The following is a 16,086-nucleotide window of genomic DNA, read 5'->3' on the forward strand; positions in this document are numbered from 1 at the left end:
AAAAAAAAAAAAATGTTGGCCACCCTCTGTGCCGCTCAAAATATACCTCTCACCCTTTTTTGTTTATCTGCCCAGTCGACTAAGAGACACACAACCACGGTAATTGTAGAAACTAATGGTGGTGGTGCGTGTTTGCGCCCAGATCAGCTGTCTGCTGCCCGGGACGGTGTAACTCCGTCACAAATGCCCTATCTGTAATATTTATTTTAAATTTAATTTTAATTTAATTTTAATTTAAATTTACACTGCACAATATATTTGAATGAAAATACTAATATTTTTGTAGCAACAGGCGATCAGTAAGATTTTAAGATTCACATGTCAGAAGTGATTTTCTATCACTATCGATACCTGTTTATTATTTCAACCAGTCTGTTTTTTCTTCTCTACATGTTTTTTCTCAGCAAAGCCAAGATGCACTGATAAGGTCTCCATATCTTCAACAGAACAAGTCTGAAGATTAGAATTAATTGCAGCTGACAAAAAACTGATCTTCAGTTCTTCTGAACTGAGATTAAGAGAAACACAACACGTGAAGCTTTGAGTGGAGAAAGACAGAAAAACAACATGTGGATCCTGGAATAATCAGAGCGTCCATCTTTAAAGGACTGAAGAGGAAGAAGTTTACAAGGAATCATTTAGAACAGTTTGAAACATCAACTGATTGAATCCATGAATCTGAAAACGTGTTTCTGAGTGAAAGAGACAGACATGTACAGACTGAACTGTTTGTTAAACAGTCAGAGTGTTTCTCTAACAGGAGGACACTCTTTACAATCAACTCAGTACAGAGATACAGGAGGCACGATAGACTGTAAATCCAGGATAAAGAGATTCAGTGAATGTGGTGTTGAAGGTGTGGAGGTGGATCAGAGTGTCAAAGGAGACTCTGTAGAAGGACAGAGTGCCAGCAGGACAGTCCACATACACTGCTACTCTTTTAGGGACAGAGGAGGAGGAGGAGGAAGAAGAGGAGAAGGGTGTTTGTCTGTTACTGTGCCAGACAGACTGAGGACCATCATCAGAGCAGCTCAGATTCCAAGACTGATCATTACACCCAAACACACAGTCATCACTTTCTCCTTTCCTTCTGATTCTTCTGTAACTCACTGATATAAAAACATCTCCTCTCCACTCGACCTCCCAGTAACAGCGACCAGTCAGACCATCTTTACACAGCAGCTGAGGACAAACATCAAATCTGTCTGCATGATCAGGATACAACTGAACCTCCTCCACACATGTCACCTTCCTGTTGTTGTCAGACAGTTGGAGCTTTGTGTTCACTGTGTTTGTGTCGAATGTGAGTTGACAGAAATCTGATTGAGAGAACAAACACAATCCAGCTGCAGTTATTGATCCATCATCTGTTCATTGATTGACACTTTGATGACGACTCCTGACATCGGAGATGTGAATGAGTGATGTGACAGTTTGAAGCTGGTTGAATGTGTGCTGCTTTGTTTTCATAAATCACATTAAAAACACACTTACACTTCCTCAGACCTGGTCTCAGCCATTGGACTCCAGCAGGCTCCACCCTGAAAGGGGGAGGGGGGTCAGACCAGCACAGTCTTTTTCAGCATGCACACATGGACATTACATCACTCTCATACACATACTGTTAGACACTGATAAAGGAACAGTCCAACATTTTCACAAATACACTTCAATCCATACGTGGATCAAACTGATGATGATTTAGACTGATCCTGGATCTGTCAGTATACCTCTATCTTACTAAGGACCAGAGAGGAATAATTATTTTCTTAAAATCACTGCACTTTTAAAAATAAAGAGATATATCCAAATAGAAAATAAACAGTCACAGAAAGCATTTACTGTTGAGACGTTCTTGGAGTTTCTCTATAAAAAAATAATGCATTATAGCATTATTGTTCCAACCAAAATAAAACTGATCCTGTATGTGTGAGTAATTATCACATCTGCCTGAACGAAAACAATTTAAGAACGGAGAAAATGTTTCAAATTCTTCCTCCTGTGTAAAATATTTCTATCAGACCTGAGAGTGTCCAGTCTCCAGCCTGGATCATTCAGTCCAGCCAAAAGCAGCTTTTCAGAGTCTCCTGGATGATTGTAGCTCAGATCCAGCTCTCTAAGATGGGAGGGATTGGAGCTCAGAGCTGAGGCCAGAGAAGTACAGCCTTCTTCTGTTATTAGACAGCCAGAGAGACTGCAGACATAAAAACAATCTGTGAACACTTCTCTGAATGTTTTGGAGAGATTCTCTGTAACGGAGTCCTAACACCATTACACTCAGCTACATGTGATATACTCGCCTGTCAGAGTTTTAAAAAAAAATGAGCAGCAGAAGAAATCAGCTGACAGCCCTGGAAGCTCTGGAACTTGACTTTAATCATAGAGGTGCAGGATGTGTTTTAAAATCAAGACCATCATGAAGTTAATGGTGAATCTCATGATTCTGATTATGAACCAAATGAGGAAAGTGCTTTCCCTATCCCTTCAAGCAAGAGAATTACATCAAGAATTGTGAAATATAGTGGTCTTTATCTTGAAATATACATCAGGTAAAACTGTCTGCATAAAACATGATGAAGATAGTGCCAGGGCCCACTAGAATGGCAGTGACATGAAATCAGCTTTTGGATTGGTTTGGCTAATCTAAAAGGACAGTGTGTTTTGGGGAGAGCATTGGGAGGATGGATATTTCAATTTGATAACTGAGAGAAAAGTGCTGTAAAATTGGAAAGAAACAAGCAGACAGTTGTGGATATATTTAACTACACTGGTCAACACAATGCCTGATAGTGAGAGGAGGAATAGAAAAGTGGTGCATCTGTACTGGGTCTCAAGAACATGGGTTATGTGCCGAACTGTAGTAATTACAGAGGGGTAAAATTCATGACACATACCAGGAAGATACGGGAAAGAGTTCTTGAATCTAAGAAGAAAAGACTTGATGTTCAGCGACCAACAGTACAGTTTCACAATGAGGAAGAGCATTACAGATATGAGTTTTGCTTTGAAAGTGTTGATGGAGACGTAAGGTCAGCAGCAATTGAACAAATGTGGTCAGGTGGGGTGTTTCCATGAACTATGATGTTTGCAGACCACATTTTGAGAGTAGTGAGCAAGGGGAAAATAGTCAGTTGAGGTATGTGTAACCACGGTAACTTCTGACCCCACTTCCACCAGTCCCTTTATTTTGGCGGGAATGAACCCCGTATAAGTTCCGGGTCAATCAGCTGCATGTTCCCTGCTCCCCTGGCTGCTGTTGTACCTGTGGTTGGCGTACTTGTCAGATATTGACAAATTTTACACTACATACCAGTTGACAGCGTGCAATAACCCGGCCGGTTTATTCATCTTTACACCACCTCACAATCGACTCAACGGTGAGTTATTTGTTTGTTTTGTTTGGCCACAATTAATGAAAATGCGGAGCCGCGGTCGCGCATTCTAAAACGCCGGTAAGCTAATGCTAGGCTAGTGACAGTAAGAGCAATTACTAGTTTTATTTATTGAATATTGTTGTTTTTGTTTATTTCACTATGGCCGAATGTTGAATTAACGTATCAAGAGATGAACGAGTTATTTGGTTTTTGTAGTTTTGTCCGTTTTGGATATTTTTTGTTACTTTTCTGATTAAATGCCAAAACGGCCTATGAGACTCTTGCATTGAGTTAAACTTCCTTTAGATTAGTAAACTTGTTGCGCAACACCTGTGATTAAATGAGTTTTCTAAATATTTGATTAACTTTGGATACTGTTTTGTAGCTTTATTGCTGATATACTTTGATGGGATCGATGAGAATGTTTTTCTATAATAGTATTTTGAACTAGAAAGCGAAAATTTCAGAAGAAATTTTAAGTGTGCCTATGCCGCTGCAAATCAGTGTCGTTTGCCATTCATACGGCTACAGAGAGCAAAACTCAGCAGAGCAGCCATTCTCCACCATGAACTATGGTAAAAACAAACACCGCTCGCGCCTCACAGATGGCAGCTTACAGTTTTGTGTAAAGATGATGTGACTTCGTACAGCCCCGATTTGCAGACGCTGTGCACAGAGGTTCATGAGCAGAAGTCCCATTGTACCACGGCAGACCCGACAATGTTTGCATGAACACGCTTTATAGCATTACTTTATTGACCACTTTTCACACATGGTTGCTGTACCCACACAGCTGGCTGTAGCTTTTCATCTCACAGCCCGACACACACCAAAAAAAACACCCGAGAGAGCACAGACTTTACGCCTGAGAGCCGTGATAGCAGATGCCGCTCAGGTGGGTCCACCTCTCCTGCAGTGGCACTGCAGACCACGCCCCGCCACACACATCAAACATGTAAAATAAATATTTATGCACTTTTGCATTCACTTTTTGTTATTTTTACACAGTGTTCTGAATGATTAACAATGGTCTACAGCCAATCTTGTGTATTATTATACAAACTTTGGTTGTAAGATTCAGATAACTATTTAATAAAAGCTAAATATTTTATATGAGAGTAAGAAAGAAAAGTATTTATTTGTGCCCCCCTTTCCCTGTTAATGCCCTACCTGGCCCCTTGGCAAAAGCTTTGCTAGATCCGCCCCTGCACAGTTACCAGCTGTCAGCTACTTAGAAAAGAATCCTGGTGTTATTTAGAATAGAATAGAATAGAATAGAATAGAATAGCCTTTATTGTCATTGTACAAAGTACAACGAAATTGGAGTGCCACTCCCTTGGTGCAAAATGCAATAATAAATATAAATGTAAATATAAAAAGTACAATAAAACAACCGAAGTACTCAGATAATAATAAGTACAATATATACAGGATAGCAGCATAATATAATTATAGTATGAATAGCAGCATAATATAGTGACAATGGCAAGTATGGTATAGTTAAGCAGGTTCAATTGTTTTGTGCTTATTTACTACGGTAATAGCTCTGGGAAAGAAGCTATCCCTGAATCTGTTTGTCCTGGTTTTATGTGACCTGTACCGTCGGCCTGACGGTAACCGTTCAAACAGTTGATTACTGGGGTGAGAGTAGTCCTTAATGATATTGCCAGCTCTGCTGAGGTATCGGGAGTTTGCAATGGCCTCCAGACTGGGCAGAGAGCAGCCAGTGATCTTCTGGGCTGTGTTGATGACCCTCTGCATTCCTTTCCTGTCTGCAACTGAGCACCCTGCATACCATGTTGTCATGCTGTACGTTAGGATGCTCTCTATGGTGGCTCTATGGAATGTCACCAGCAGCCTCTTCTCCAGGTTGTTCCTCCTGAGCACTCTCAAAAAATGGAGACGCTGCTGGGCCTTTTTTACCATTTGTCTCTCAGAAACAGTTCATAACTTCAACTCATTCATGTCATCTAAAAGGTAAACCTGTTTCTCCATCACCAGTTCAGCTCTGATGATTCAGTAAGGACATCTCCTGGTTTGGACCAGCCCTTTTTTTCAGCTGTGGCTCCAGCAAACATCAGCTGATACTAGAAATTAAAATCAAAGGAATTCTAACAACAGCTGATCAACCTTAAACGTGCTGCTGTTGTTTAGCGCGATAAACAAACAAGAGAGAAAAGCCGATCATTGATAAGTTTCATGACTGAAGTTTCAACAAGCGAGAGAATGACAGGAGAGGCTGTCATAAAGTTCAAAATCAGTAACTTAGCGCGCACACAGCTGTATAGAAACTCCGTCGTGCTACAAATAAACTACACCTAAACTCGGTTTATATCTGACCCAAATAGAGTGCAGCTCATAACTTCTTACCTAAAATTCAGTTCACCTCACGCTCCTGCCTTCGGTTTCCCTTATCCACGATTGAGCTCCGCGTTAGCCACCACCGGTCGATCGGCGGCCGCCTCGCCGCCTCGTATGTCTCTTTCCCCGCATGTCCTTTCTGTCAGGGCTAGCTGCCCTTTGTTGGAGCTCCGCGTTAGCCACCACCAAACAACTCAGTTATTTTTCCCACATCGACCAGCATCTGGACAACCACCTTTCACTGTTTATACCGTTACTAAAATTAATAAATGAATTATCGGCCCATATAAACGAAAAATAAGTCCAGCTGAAAAACAGTCTCTTGGCGATCAATCGGGTGGTGAAACGAGTGTCAGCCGCCTCACTGTAAGCCAAGCCCGGGTGCTTTTTAGCGAAGAGACGCTAGCCGCGCTAGCTACTTAGCCGCGCTAGCAGCAACATCGTAAGTTGCTAATATGGGATGTTTTGACAAAACGAGCAGATATTTGACGTTTACACACCTACATTCTCGCCTGAAAATATCTTAAAAGTTTATTTTGTGACCTAGAAACAGTAATAAAAGCAATATATTAAACGAAGTGGTGGCCGCCATTGTTTGAGTCGGTAGAGGCGTGCTATGAATTGTGGGATATGGAGTTTTCCACCAAGCATACACCCTTGCGGTTACCGTAACTATTCAATGGTTCGCGCAACCTTAAAAATTCCAATGGTTCCTGAAAGCAGCGACGCTGTGCGCGCCGTTGATATTGTCGTCATTACGGTAATCCAAATACGGGCCAGGCCGTATCACTCCCGACATACCACTAGAGAGAGCCAACACACCACAAATGAAATCTGTTTCTATGGGGCCAAAAGTTGAATCTTTCTCATTGCCCTAGAAATGGGCCAAAATTTGCACTAAAATCTAAATATTTAAAACACTATTAAAAGTCATAAACACCAAAACTCATAGCATAGTAGTCCAGATCCAGCCGCACAAAATGATATAACATATGTGACCCTTCTCTCAAAACTGTGCGACAGATACGCGCGGGAAAATTTGCACAAAAATATTAATATTTAAAAAACTATAAAAGTCATAAACACCAAAAGTCATAGCACACCATTCCAGATCCAGCCGCACAAAATGATATAACATATGTGAACCTTGTCTCAAAACTGTGGGGCGAGTTTCGCTGCAAAATTTCAGGCAGAAAAAGGAAAATAATAATAATAACTAGAAAGCGAAAATTTCAGAAGAAATTTTAAGTGTGCCTATGCCGCTGCAAATCAGTGTCGTTTGCCATTCATCATTCAGCCCCGATTTGCAGCCGCTGTGCGCAGAGGTTCATGAGCAGAAGTCCCATTGCACCGCGGCAGACCCGACAATGTTTGCATGAACACGCTTTGTAGCATTACTTTATTGACCACTTTTCACACATGGTTGCTTTACCCACACAGCCGGCTGTAGCTTTTCATCTCACAGCCCGACAAATACAAAAAAAAAAAAAAAACAGCCGAGAGAGCACAGACTTTACGCCTGAGAGGCGTGATTGCAGATGCTGCTCAGGTGGGTCCACCTCCCCTGCAGCGGCACTGCAGACCACGCCCCGCCACACACATCAAACACGTAAAATAAATATTTGTGCACTTTTGCATTCACTTTGTTATCTTTACACAGTGTTCTGAATGATTAACAATGGCCTACAGCCAATCTTGTGTATTATTATACAAACTTTGGTTGTAAGATTCAGATAACTATTTAATAAAAGCTAAATATTTTATATGAGAGTAAGAAAGAAAAGTATTTCTTTGTGCCCCCCTTTCCCTGTTAATGCCCTACCTGGCCCCCTGGCAAAAGCTTTGCTAGATCCGCCCCTGCACAGTTACCAGCTGTCAGCTACTTAGAAAAGGATCCTGGTGTTATTCGTCTCTCAGAAACAGTTCATAACTTCAATTCATTCATGTCACCTAAAAGGTAAACCTGTTTCTCCATCACCAGTTCAGCTCTGATGATTCAGTAAGGACATCTCCTGGTTTGAACCAGCCCTTTTTTTCAGCTGTGTCTCCAGCAAACATCAGCTGATACTAGAAATTAAAATCAAAGGAATTCTAACAACAGCTGATCAACCTTAAACGTGCTGCTGTTGTTTAGCGCGATAAACAAACAAGAGAGAAAAGCCGATCATTGATCAGTTTCATGACTGAAGTTTCAACAAGCAAGAGAATGACAGGAGAGGCTGTCATAAAGTTCAACATCAGTAACTTAGCGCACACAGCTGTATAGAAACTCCGTCGTTTTACAAATAAACTACACCTAAACTCGGTTTATATCTGACCCAAATAGAGTGCAGCTCATAACTTCTTACCTGAAATTCAGTTCACCTCGCGCTCCTGCCATCGGTTTCCCTTATCCACGATTGAGCTGAAAAACAGTCTCTTGGCGATCAATCGGGTGGTGAAACGAGTGTCAGCCGCCTCACTGTAAGCCAAACCCGGGTGCTTTTTAGCTAAGAGACGCTAGCCGCGCTAGCTACTTAGCCGCGCTAGCAGCAACATCGTAAGTTGCTAATATGGGATGTTTTGACAAAACGAGCAGATATTTGACGTTTACACACCTACATTCTCGCCTGAAAATATCTTAAAAGTTTATTTTGTGACCTAGAAACAGTAATAAAAGCAATATATTAAACGAAGTGGTGGCCGCCATTGTTTCACTCGGTAGAGGCGTGTTATGAATTGTGGGATATGGAGTGTTCCACCAAGCATACACCCTTGCGGTTACCGTAACTATTCAATGGTTCGCGCAACCTTAAAAATTCCAATGGTTCCTGAAAGCAGCGACGCTGTGCGCGCCGTTGATATTGTCGTCATTACGGTAATCCAAATACGGGCCAGGCCGTATCACTCCCGACATACCACTAGAGAGAGCCAACACACCACAAATGAAGTCTGTTTCTATGGGGCCAAAAGTTGAATCTTTCTCATGGGCCTAGAAATGGGCCAAAATTTGCACTAAATTCTAAATATTTAAAAAACTATAAAAGTCATAAACACCAAAAGTCATAGTATACTAGTCCAGACCCACCCGCACAAAATGATATAATATATGTGAATCTTGTCTCAAAACTGTGCGGCACATAAACGCGGGAAAATTTTCACAAAAATATTAATATTTAAAAAACTATAAAAGCCATAAACACCAAAAGTCATAGCACACCATTCCAGTTCCAGCCGCACAAAATGATATAACATATGTGAACCTTGTCTCAAAACTGTGGGGCGAGTTTCGCTGCAAAATTTCAGGCGGAAAAAGGAAAATAATAATAATAATAATAAGAATAATAAATCCGACGAATAGTAATAAGTGTGCCTCTTGGCATAGGCACACTTAATAAGAATAATAAATCCGACGAATAGTAATAAGTGTGCCTCTTGGCATAGGCACACTTAATAATAAGAATAATAAATCCGACGAATAGTAATAAGTGTGCCTCTTGGCATAGGCACACTTAATTAATAATAAATCCGACGAATAGTAATAAGTGTGCCTCTTGGCATAGGCACACTTAATAATAAATCCGACGAATAGTATTAAGTGTGCCTCTTGGCATAGGCACACTTAATGATAGTCATTATAAGAGATGATGTTATGATTTGTTTGATTTTTGGTTTATTGATTGTTGTATGAAACGTGGCACTAATTATTTTACTTTGTTATTTATGGATTTACTTATTTATTTATTTATTTATTTTGTCATAGCACTAGAATGCTGTTTCATTTTCCTCCGTGAATGATAATTTATGTTTTTGACCTTGTTTGGGTCAGTTTTTTTTCCCCCGCGATCAGCCCTGATCAGCGCGCGATGGCGAGCCATCCGACCACCGCTGCATTGCGGTAGGACTTGCTAACCTTTGGACTAAACTGAACTGTTTCCACATGACCTATCACAGGTCAATGAAACTAAACTGATCTCATCATCCCACCTTCTTTGCGGAACCTAATAATCTGTTTTGTATGGTCAACATCATTTTTGTTTCTAATATGTGCATATATTTTTTTATCGTTTTTTTCCCATCTGTCTATATGTTTCTCATTGACCATGACATACATAATATATATATTTTTGAGCTCTATTTTGGTTTCCTGTGTTTTATTCACACACTCCATAGTCGAAACTACTTCTGATTGCTCATTGTCTAAGAAGCTGCAGTCAGGCGCCCTGGTCCTTTACCGCGTTACATATGCACTGAACATACGGATTGAAAAATTAGCATGAGCAAGAGAGAATACATGTGTGTAAATGAGAGGTAGAAGAAACAGGGGCTTTATTGGGCAAAGGATGTTAAATATGAAGCCGTCAGGCAGGAGAAAAAGAGGAAGACAAAATACAAGGTTCATTGATGTATGAAATAGGACATGTAGAGGTTTGGTGTGACAGAGGAGGATAATAGAAATAGAGCAAAATGGAGGCAGATGACTTGCTATGGTGACCTCTAGAGGGAGCAGCCAAAAGAAAAAGACAAAGAAAAATATCAGATTAAAGAAACCAATCCTATATATTTGTTTAAGCTCAAATTGAAGGACATATACAGGTTAAAAAGGACTCAAACATTTGTCACATTTGTCAGATTAAGTATCTGGTTAGATATGTTGCTGAGGTCTTCCGGGCCAACTCTGAAAATGTATGTGTGTGCACTGTTCCGCTTTCTGGGGTTTTGTTCCATGTGTCTATGTATAGGGAGGTGTGTGTGTGTGTGTGTGTGTGCGTGGTTGTGGCTGTAGCCAGGAGGCCGGGCTACAGGCACCGTCAGGCCTGTGGATGAGGGGCCACGCCCAAGGAGGATGCCACATACCTGCAGCGGATCAGTGTTGGTGGAGGGAGCTACTTAACGGTGTGGTGAAGCCTCCACCGACACGGGATCATTGTGTGAGACTCCACGTTAGTCTTAAGCTCAGTTAAGTTAGTGTGTGTATGCCTGCGGTTGTAAAGTGTCCTGACGGCTGCTTCTGTTGTTTCCCCAGGACAAATGTGGAGCGCCAGACAGCAGCCAGCACGGGGAGTAATGAGACACGGGAGCGGAGAGCACAAAGACAAGGACTTTTCAGAGAAGACACGACACAGGAGTGAAGGGAGAGCACGGGGATTTATTGTCTGTTTTTGCACTATAAATAGTCCTGCATTTTGGATCCTATTTTCCTCATCCCCACGATCTGCCATGCGGCCCGTGACAGTTTTGTCTTATTTGAGCTGCAGAAAAATGCAGATAAGTTGGGCCTTTATGTCTTTAAGAAATGTCTATAGTTGAATACATTGATTGGTGTCATTTTAAAGCTCTGTCCTCATCCATCCATCAATCTTCTTAATCAATTATTTAATTCGGGATAAAAGAATGATGCTAAAGATGTCTCACTCAGAGGAAGATAAATATCTTTTCAACAGTCATTCTTTACAAATGTATATTGTAAAATTCCAGACTCTTGTGTGCAAATACCCTCTCTTTCCTTTGGCCTCTGTCATAGCCTCTCTCAACATACAATTATTTTTCTCAATTTTCTGCAAGATTGTAGAATTTCAACTGTGCAACTCTGAGTTTTTGAATTGGCATTGTCATTTAACATAGATTTGTTTAAATTCAGTTTTGTATTGGCCATTTTTGTTGAATTTTTATAAATCATAATGGTTTTTTTCCCTTTAAAAAGGATAAGAGCATACTTAACTAATTTTGCTTTGTAAATCTTTAATTAGTTTTACTTTTTGAAAAGGGATTGTTTGATAACTTTTCCCATTAATTAAGGGGTTTTGTCATGGTCGGACGGTCCTTCCCGGGAGCGACCTGCCTGTGTGTGTGTGTTTCTCTCTCTCTCTCCTCCTCCCCTACCCAGTGGCTGACACACCTGCACCTAATTTGCCACCCAGCTGTCACTGATCATCCTTCGTTGTGGGCTGAGGTATTTAACTGTGTGTCCAGATGGCAGTCGACGCTGGATTGTACTGGAAGCTCGGTAGTGAAGTGTTTGTTGACTGATAGCTTAGCCTTAGCCGGCTAGCCCCCTCACTTGGTGTTTTTGCTCATTTATAGGAGGAAAAGATACAGAGCTGGAGGTTGAAGAGAAGGAGCCCGCGGGTTTAAGCTATTGGAGGAGAACACAAACTTGGATGTCACTTTGGAAACTCACCTGCGCACCACTGGGAGTTTGGAGAAGATCACCGTTGGACTTTGCACTTCACTTTGTGTTTTGAGACTGTTTTTTGGGCACTGTAAATAAACGCACTGTGTACTTTGCACCCAGAGCTCCGCGACTGAGTCTGCATTTTTCCATTATCCGTGACAGAACAATCCAGCCAGCAATGGACTCAGCGGACTCAACCCCCGTCCAGCGCGAGCTCGCGCTTCAAGCTGAATGGTTGGAGCGGCATGAAAAGATGCTGCAGCATGTGGCCGAGGAGCAGTCCGCGCTACTACAGGTGGTATCTGAACTGAAAGGTATGTTGCTTGCTACACCTAGAGCACCCGTTCAACCACCAGAGCCCCCTACACAACCACCAGTGGAGCTTCTAAATGTAGCAGCGGCCTGTCCCCTTCCTCCATCTCCACCTCCCCCTCAGCGAGAACACACGTTGCCTGTACCTGAAAAATTCAGTGGAGAGTTGGACAAAAGCCGGGGATTTTTGACTCAATGTTCTCTGATTTTTAGGCAGCAGACTCGAGCTTATGCCCCTGATATTGCCAAGATCACCCTCATGGTGGAGCTCATGACCGGACGAGCACTACTATGGGCTCAAGCAGTCCTGAGCGCACAACCCTCCATCTCATTTAGTGATTTTTTGAGCAAATTTCGGTGTGTGTTTGACAAAGGATCTAACCCTGACAGTGCTGCTCATCGCATGTTTACTTTAAAGCAGGGCCGGCGGAGCGTGGCAGATTTCTCCGTGGACTTTTGGATCCTGGCCGAGGAGACGGGCTGGGAGGAAAAGGCGCTCCGAGGAGCATTCCTAAACAGCTTAAATGAGAATGTCAAACGTGAGTTGGCCACTAAAGAGCTTCCTAAATCGTTAAGTGCCCTGGTTAACATGTGTATAAGTCTAGACGACCATATGCGGGAGTTTGGCAGGCGGACTGGAGATGGGCGACGGTCAGTAGGGGGCGTAGGAGTTCCGACTGGACTCCCGTCTCTCGAGTGGAGAGAGTAGGGACCGGACTCACCTGCTGACGAGGAGCAACCCATGCAGCTGGGACGGACTAAATTCACCCGGAGCAGAAGACAACTGGTGGGTGAGTGTTTTGTGTGCGTGAAGAAGGGGCATTTTGCGGACGCCTGTCCCTCACGGCTAAAAGACTCAGCCCGTCAGTAAAGGTGGGGATACTGACGGGTGCGCCGGTGAATACATTCCTCCACCTCAGCTGCCCCGCTAAATTACGGTTTCTTTCCCGCACCCATTCTTGTGATGCACTAATAGACTCGGGAGCTGAACAAAGTTTTTTGGATGAGGCTTTGGCCCACAAGATGGGTTTGCCTGTTGTTCCTCTCCCTGAAACGCTCAAAGTGTCAGCGCTTAATGGCAGGCCTTTAGCTGCAGGCACTCACCGCACTCAAGAAATCACACTCACTCTCTCTGGCAATCACACTGAACAGATGTTCCTGTTTCTCTTCAAGGCACCTGACACACCCTTAGTTTTGGGATTCCCCTGGCTCCAGCGACACAATCCACAGATTGATTGGGCCAAGGGATGTATCGTGGGGTGGAGCACCCATTGCCACGAGCAGTGTTTACGCTCTGCGGTGCCGGGTTGCATGTCAGACGACCCTGCGGGGCCGCCCACTCGCCCTGACTTGTCAACCGTGGCCGCCGAATATCATGATCTAGGTCGAGTCTTTAGCAAAGACGGGGCCCAATCGCTGCCCCCCCACCGTCCGTACGACTGCGGGATTGATTTGCTCCCAGGCGCCCCCTTGCCCACTAGCCGACTCTACAGTATCTCGAAACCTAAACGCGAGTCTATGGAGCGCTACATTACCGACTCCCTGGCAGCAGGCATCATCCGTCCCTCCACCTCTCCCTTGGGTGCAGGCTTCTTTTTTGTTGAAAAGAAAGAAACGACCCTGCGCCCCTGCATTGACTATCGGGGACTGAACAAGATCACTATCAAAAACAAATATCCTCTACCTCTGCTCGCCTCAGCTTTTGAACTCCTTCAAGGAGCCACCCATTTCACCAAACTTGATCTCCGCAATGCTTATCACCTGGTCCGCATTCCGCGAGGGGGACGAGTGGAATACGGCCTTCAACACCCATCTGGGCCACTTCGAGTACCTGGTAATGCCGTTCGGACTCACTAACGCCCCTGCCGTTTTCCAAGCCCTGGTAAATGACGTTCTACGAGATTTTTTGAACCAGTTCTTGTTTGTTTACCTTGACGACATTCTGATTTTCTCCAGATCCAGAGCTGAGCATGTTAAGCATGTGAGACTGGTGTTGCGCCACCTGGTGGAGAATCGGCTGTTTTGTAAAGCGGAGAAGTGTGAGTTTCATGCCTCAACTGTCTCTTTTCTGGGTTTCATCACTGAACAGGGCCGGTTGCGAGCGGACCCAGCTAAGGTCAAAGCTGTGTTGGAGTGGCCTGTGCCCGGCACCCGGAGGAAGTTGCAAAGTTTTCTGGGATTCAGCAACTTCTACAGACGTTTCATCCGGGACTTCGGTAAGGTAGCACTGCCTCTCACACAACTTACATCACCCAAACAGCCGTACCTGTGGTCTCCAGCAGCTCAGCAAGCATTCGACCGTCTCAAGAGTCTGTTTGCCTCGGCCCCCATCCTGGCCCAAGCTGACCTCACCCTGCCGTTCATGGTGGAAGTGGACGCTTCTGATTCGGGAGTTGGGGCGGTTCTCTCTCAGCGCAAGGAAGGTAAACTACACCCTTGTGCCTTTTTCTCCCGTCGGCTCACTCATGCTGAAAGGAATTACGACGTGGGCGACCGGGAGCTTCTTGCCATCAAGTTGGCGCTGGAGGAGTGGCGGCACTGGTTGGAGGGGAGCGAACATCCTGTTATCGTGTGGACAGACCACAAGAACCTCGCCTACCTCCAAGCGGCTAAGCGCCTGAACGCCCGACAGGCCAGGTGGGCATTGTTTTTTGCACGGTTTAACCTAACCATTACCGGGTCCCGGAATACAAAACCAGACGCCTTGTCACGCCAGTTCGCGCCAGACGCGGACCCCGAGGAGAAGGAGAGGCCCATTCTGCCGGCCTCATGCATTGTGGGGACCCTCACCTGGGAGATAGAAAGGGTGGTCCGAGATGCTCAGCGACAAGATCCCGACCCCGGCACCAGTCCAGCAGGTAGATTGTACGTTCCCTCAGCGGTCAGGGGTAAGGTCATCCACTGGGCACACACCGCACGGTTTACCTGCCATCCGGGCAGGAACCGTACTGTCACCTTTTTACAAAGACTGTTTTGGTGGCCCTCTCTCTCTCAGGACGTCCGGGAGTATGTGGCCGCATGTCCTGTGTGCGCCCGAAATAAGACGTCCAACTCCCCTCCATCGGGACTCCTCAGACCACTGCCTGTCCCCAGACGGCCGTGGTCGCACGTCGCTCTGGACTTCATCACTGGCCTCCCTCCGTCCTCTGGTAAAACTGTTATACTCACCATCATTGACCGTTTTTCTAAGGCTGCCCATTTTGTTGCCCTTACCAAACTTCCCACCGCTCTAGAGACTGCCCAGCTCTTGACCCAGCATGTTTTCCGCCTTCACGGCATTCCTCTGGACATTGTTTCTGACCGTGGACCCCAGTTCACCTCTCGGGTGTGGAAGATGTTTTGTACCGAGCTGGGGGTCCAGGTCAGCCTGTCTTCTGGTTTCCACCCGCAGACTAATGGGCAGACTGAGCGAACGAACCAGGAGCTGGAGGCCATGCTGCGCTGCGTCGTTTCCTCCAACCAGTCGTCGTGGAGTGAGCAGTTGGCGTGGGCCGAATACGCCCATAACTCTAGCACGTCGGCCGCTACAGGTGTCTCTCCCTTCGAAGCATCCCTGGGGTATCAACCCCCACTCCTCTCCATCACGGAAGGAGAGGTGGCCGTACCTTCCGTGCAACATCACATGAGGCGCTGTCGACGGATCTGGCGGGCGACTCGAGCGGCCCTACTGCGTACGAGCGCACAAAACAAGAGACTGGCTGACCGCCGCCGCGTCCCTACACCGGCCTATCGGGTGGGCCAGCAGGTATGGCTTTCCTCTAGGAACATCACTCTGCGGACTGAGTCCAAGAAGCTGGCTCCCCGGTTCCTTGGACCCTTTTCTGTGCAAGCCGTCCTGAATCCAGTGACTGTCCGACTGGCCCTCCCGCGCAACATGAAGGTACA

General features: G+C 44.7%; 1 protein-coding gene across 1 annotated transcript in view; it reads right to left on the reverse strand.

The window, feature by feature from the left end:
* Positions 1-16,086, reverse strand: part of LOC148094750 (NLR family CARD domain-containing protein 3-like) — a 230,279-nt gene that overhangs the window by 177,207 nt on the left and 36,986 nt on the right. Inside the window, exon 2 of the mRNA XM_087837214.1 lies at positions 11,866-11,881. Coding sequence (XP_087693340.1) covers positions 11,866-11,881 — 16 coding nt within the window. The remainder of the gene's footprint in view (positions 1-11,865; positions 11,882-16,086) is intronic.

This window comes from Neolamprologus brichardi, unplaced genomic scaffold (genome assembly GCF_056152115.1).
Source record: "Neolamprologus brichardi isolate AB-2024 unplaced genomic scaffold, ASM5615211v1 NODE_ptg000031l+_length_7269946_cov_1, whole genome shotgun sequence".
Lineage (NCBI taxonomy): Eukaryota > Metazoa > Chordata > Actinopteri > Cichliformes > Cichlidae > Neolamprologus > Neolamprologus brichardi.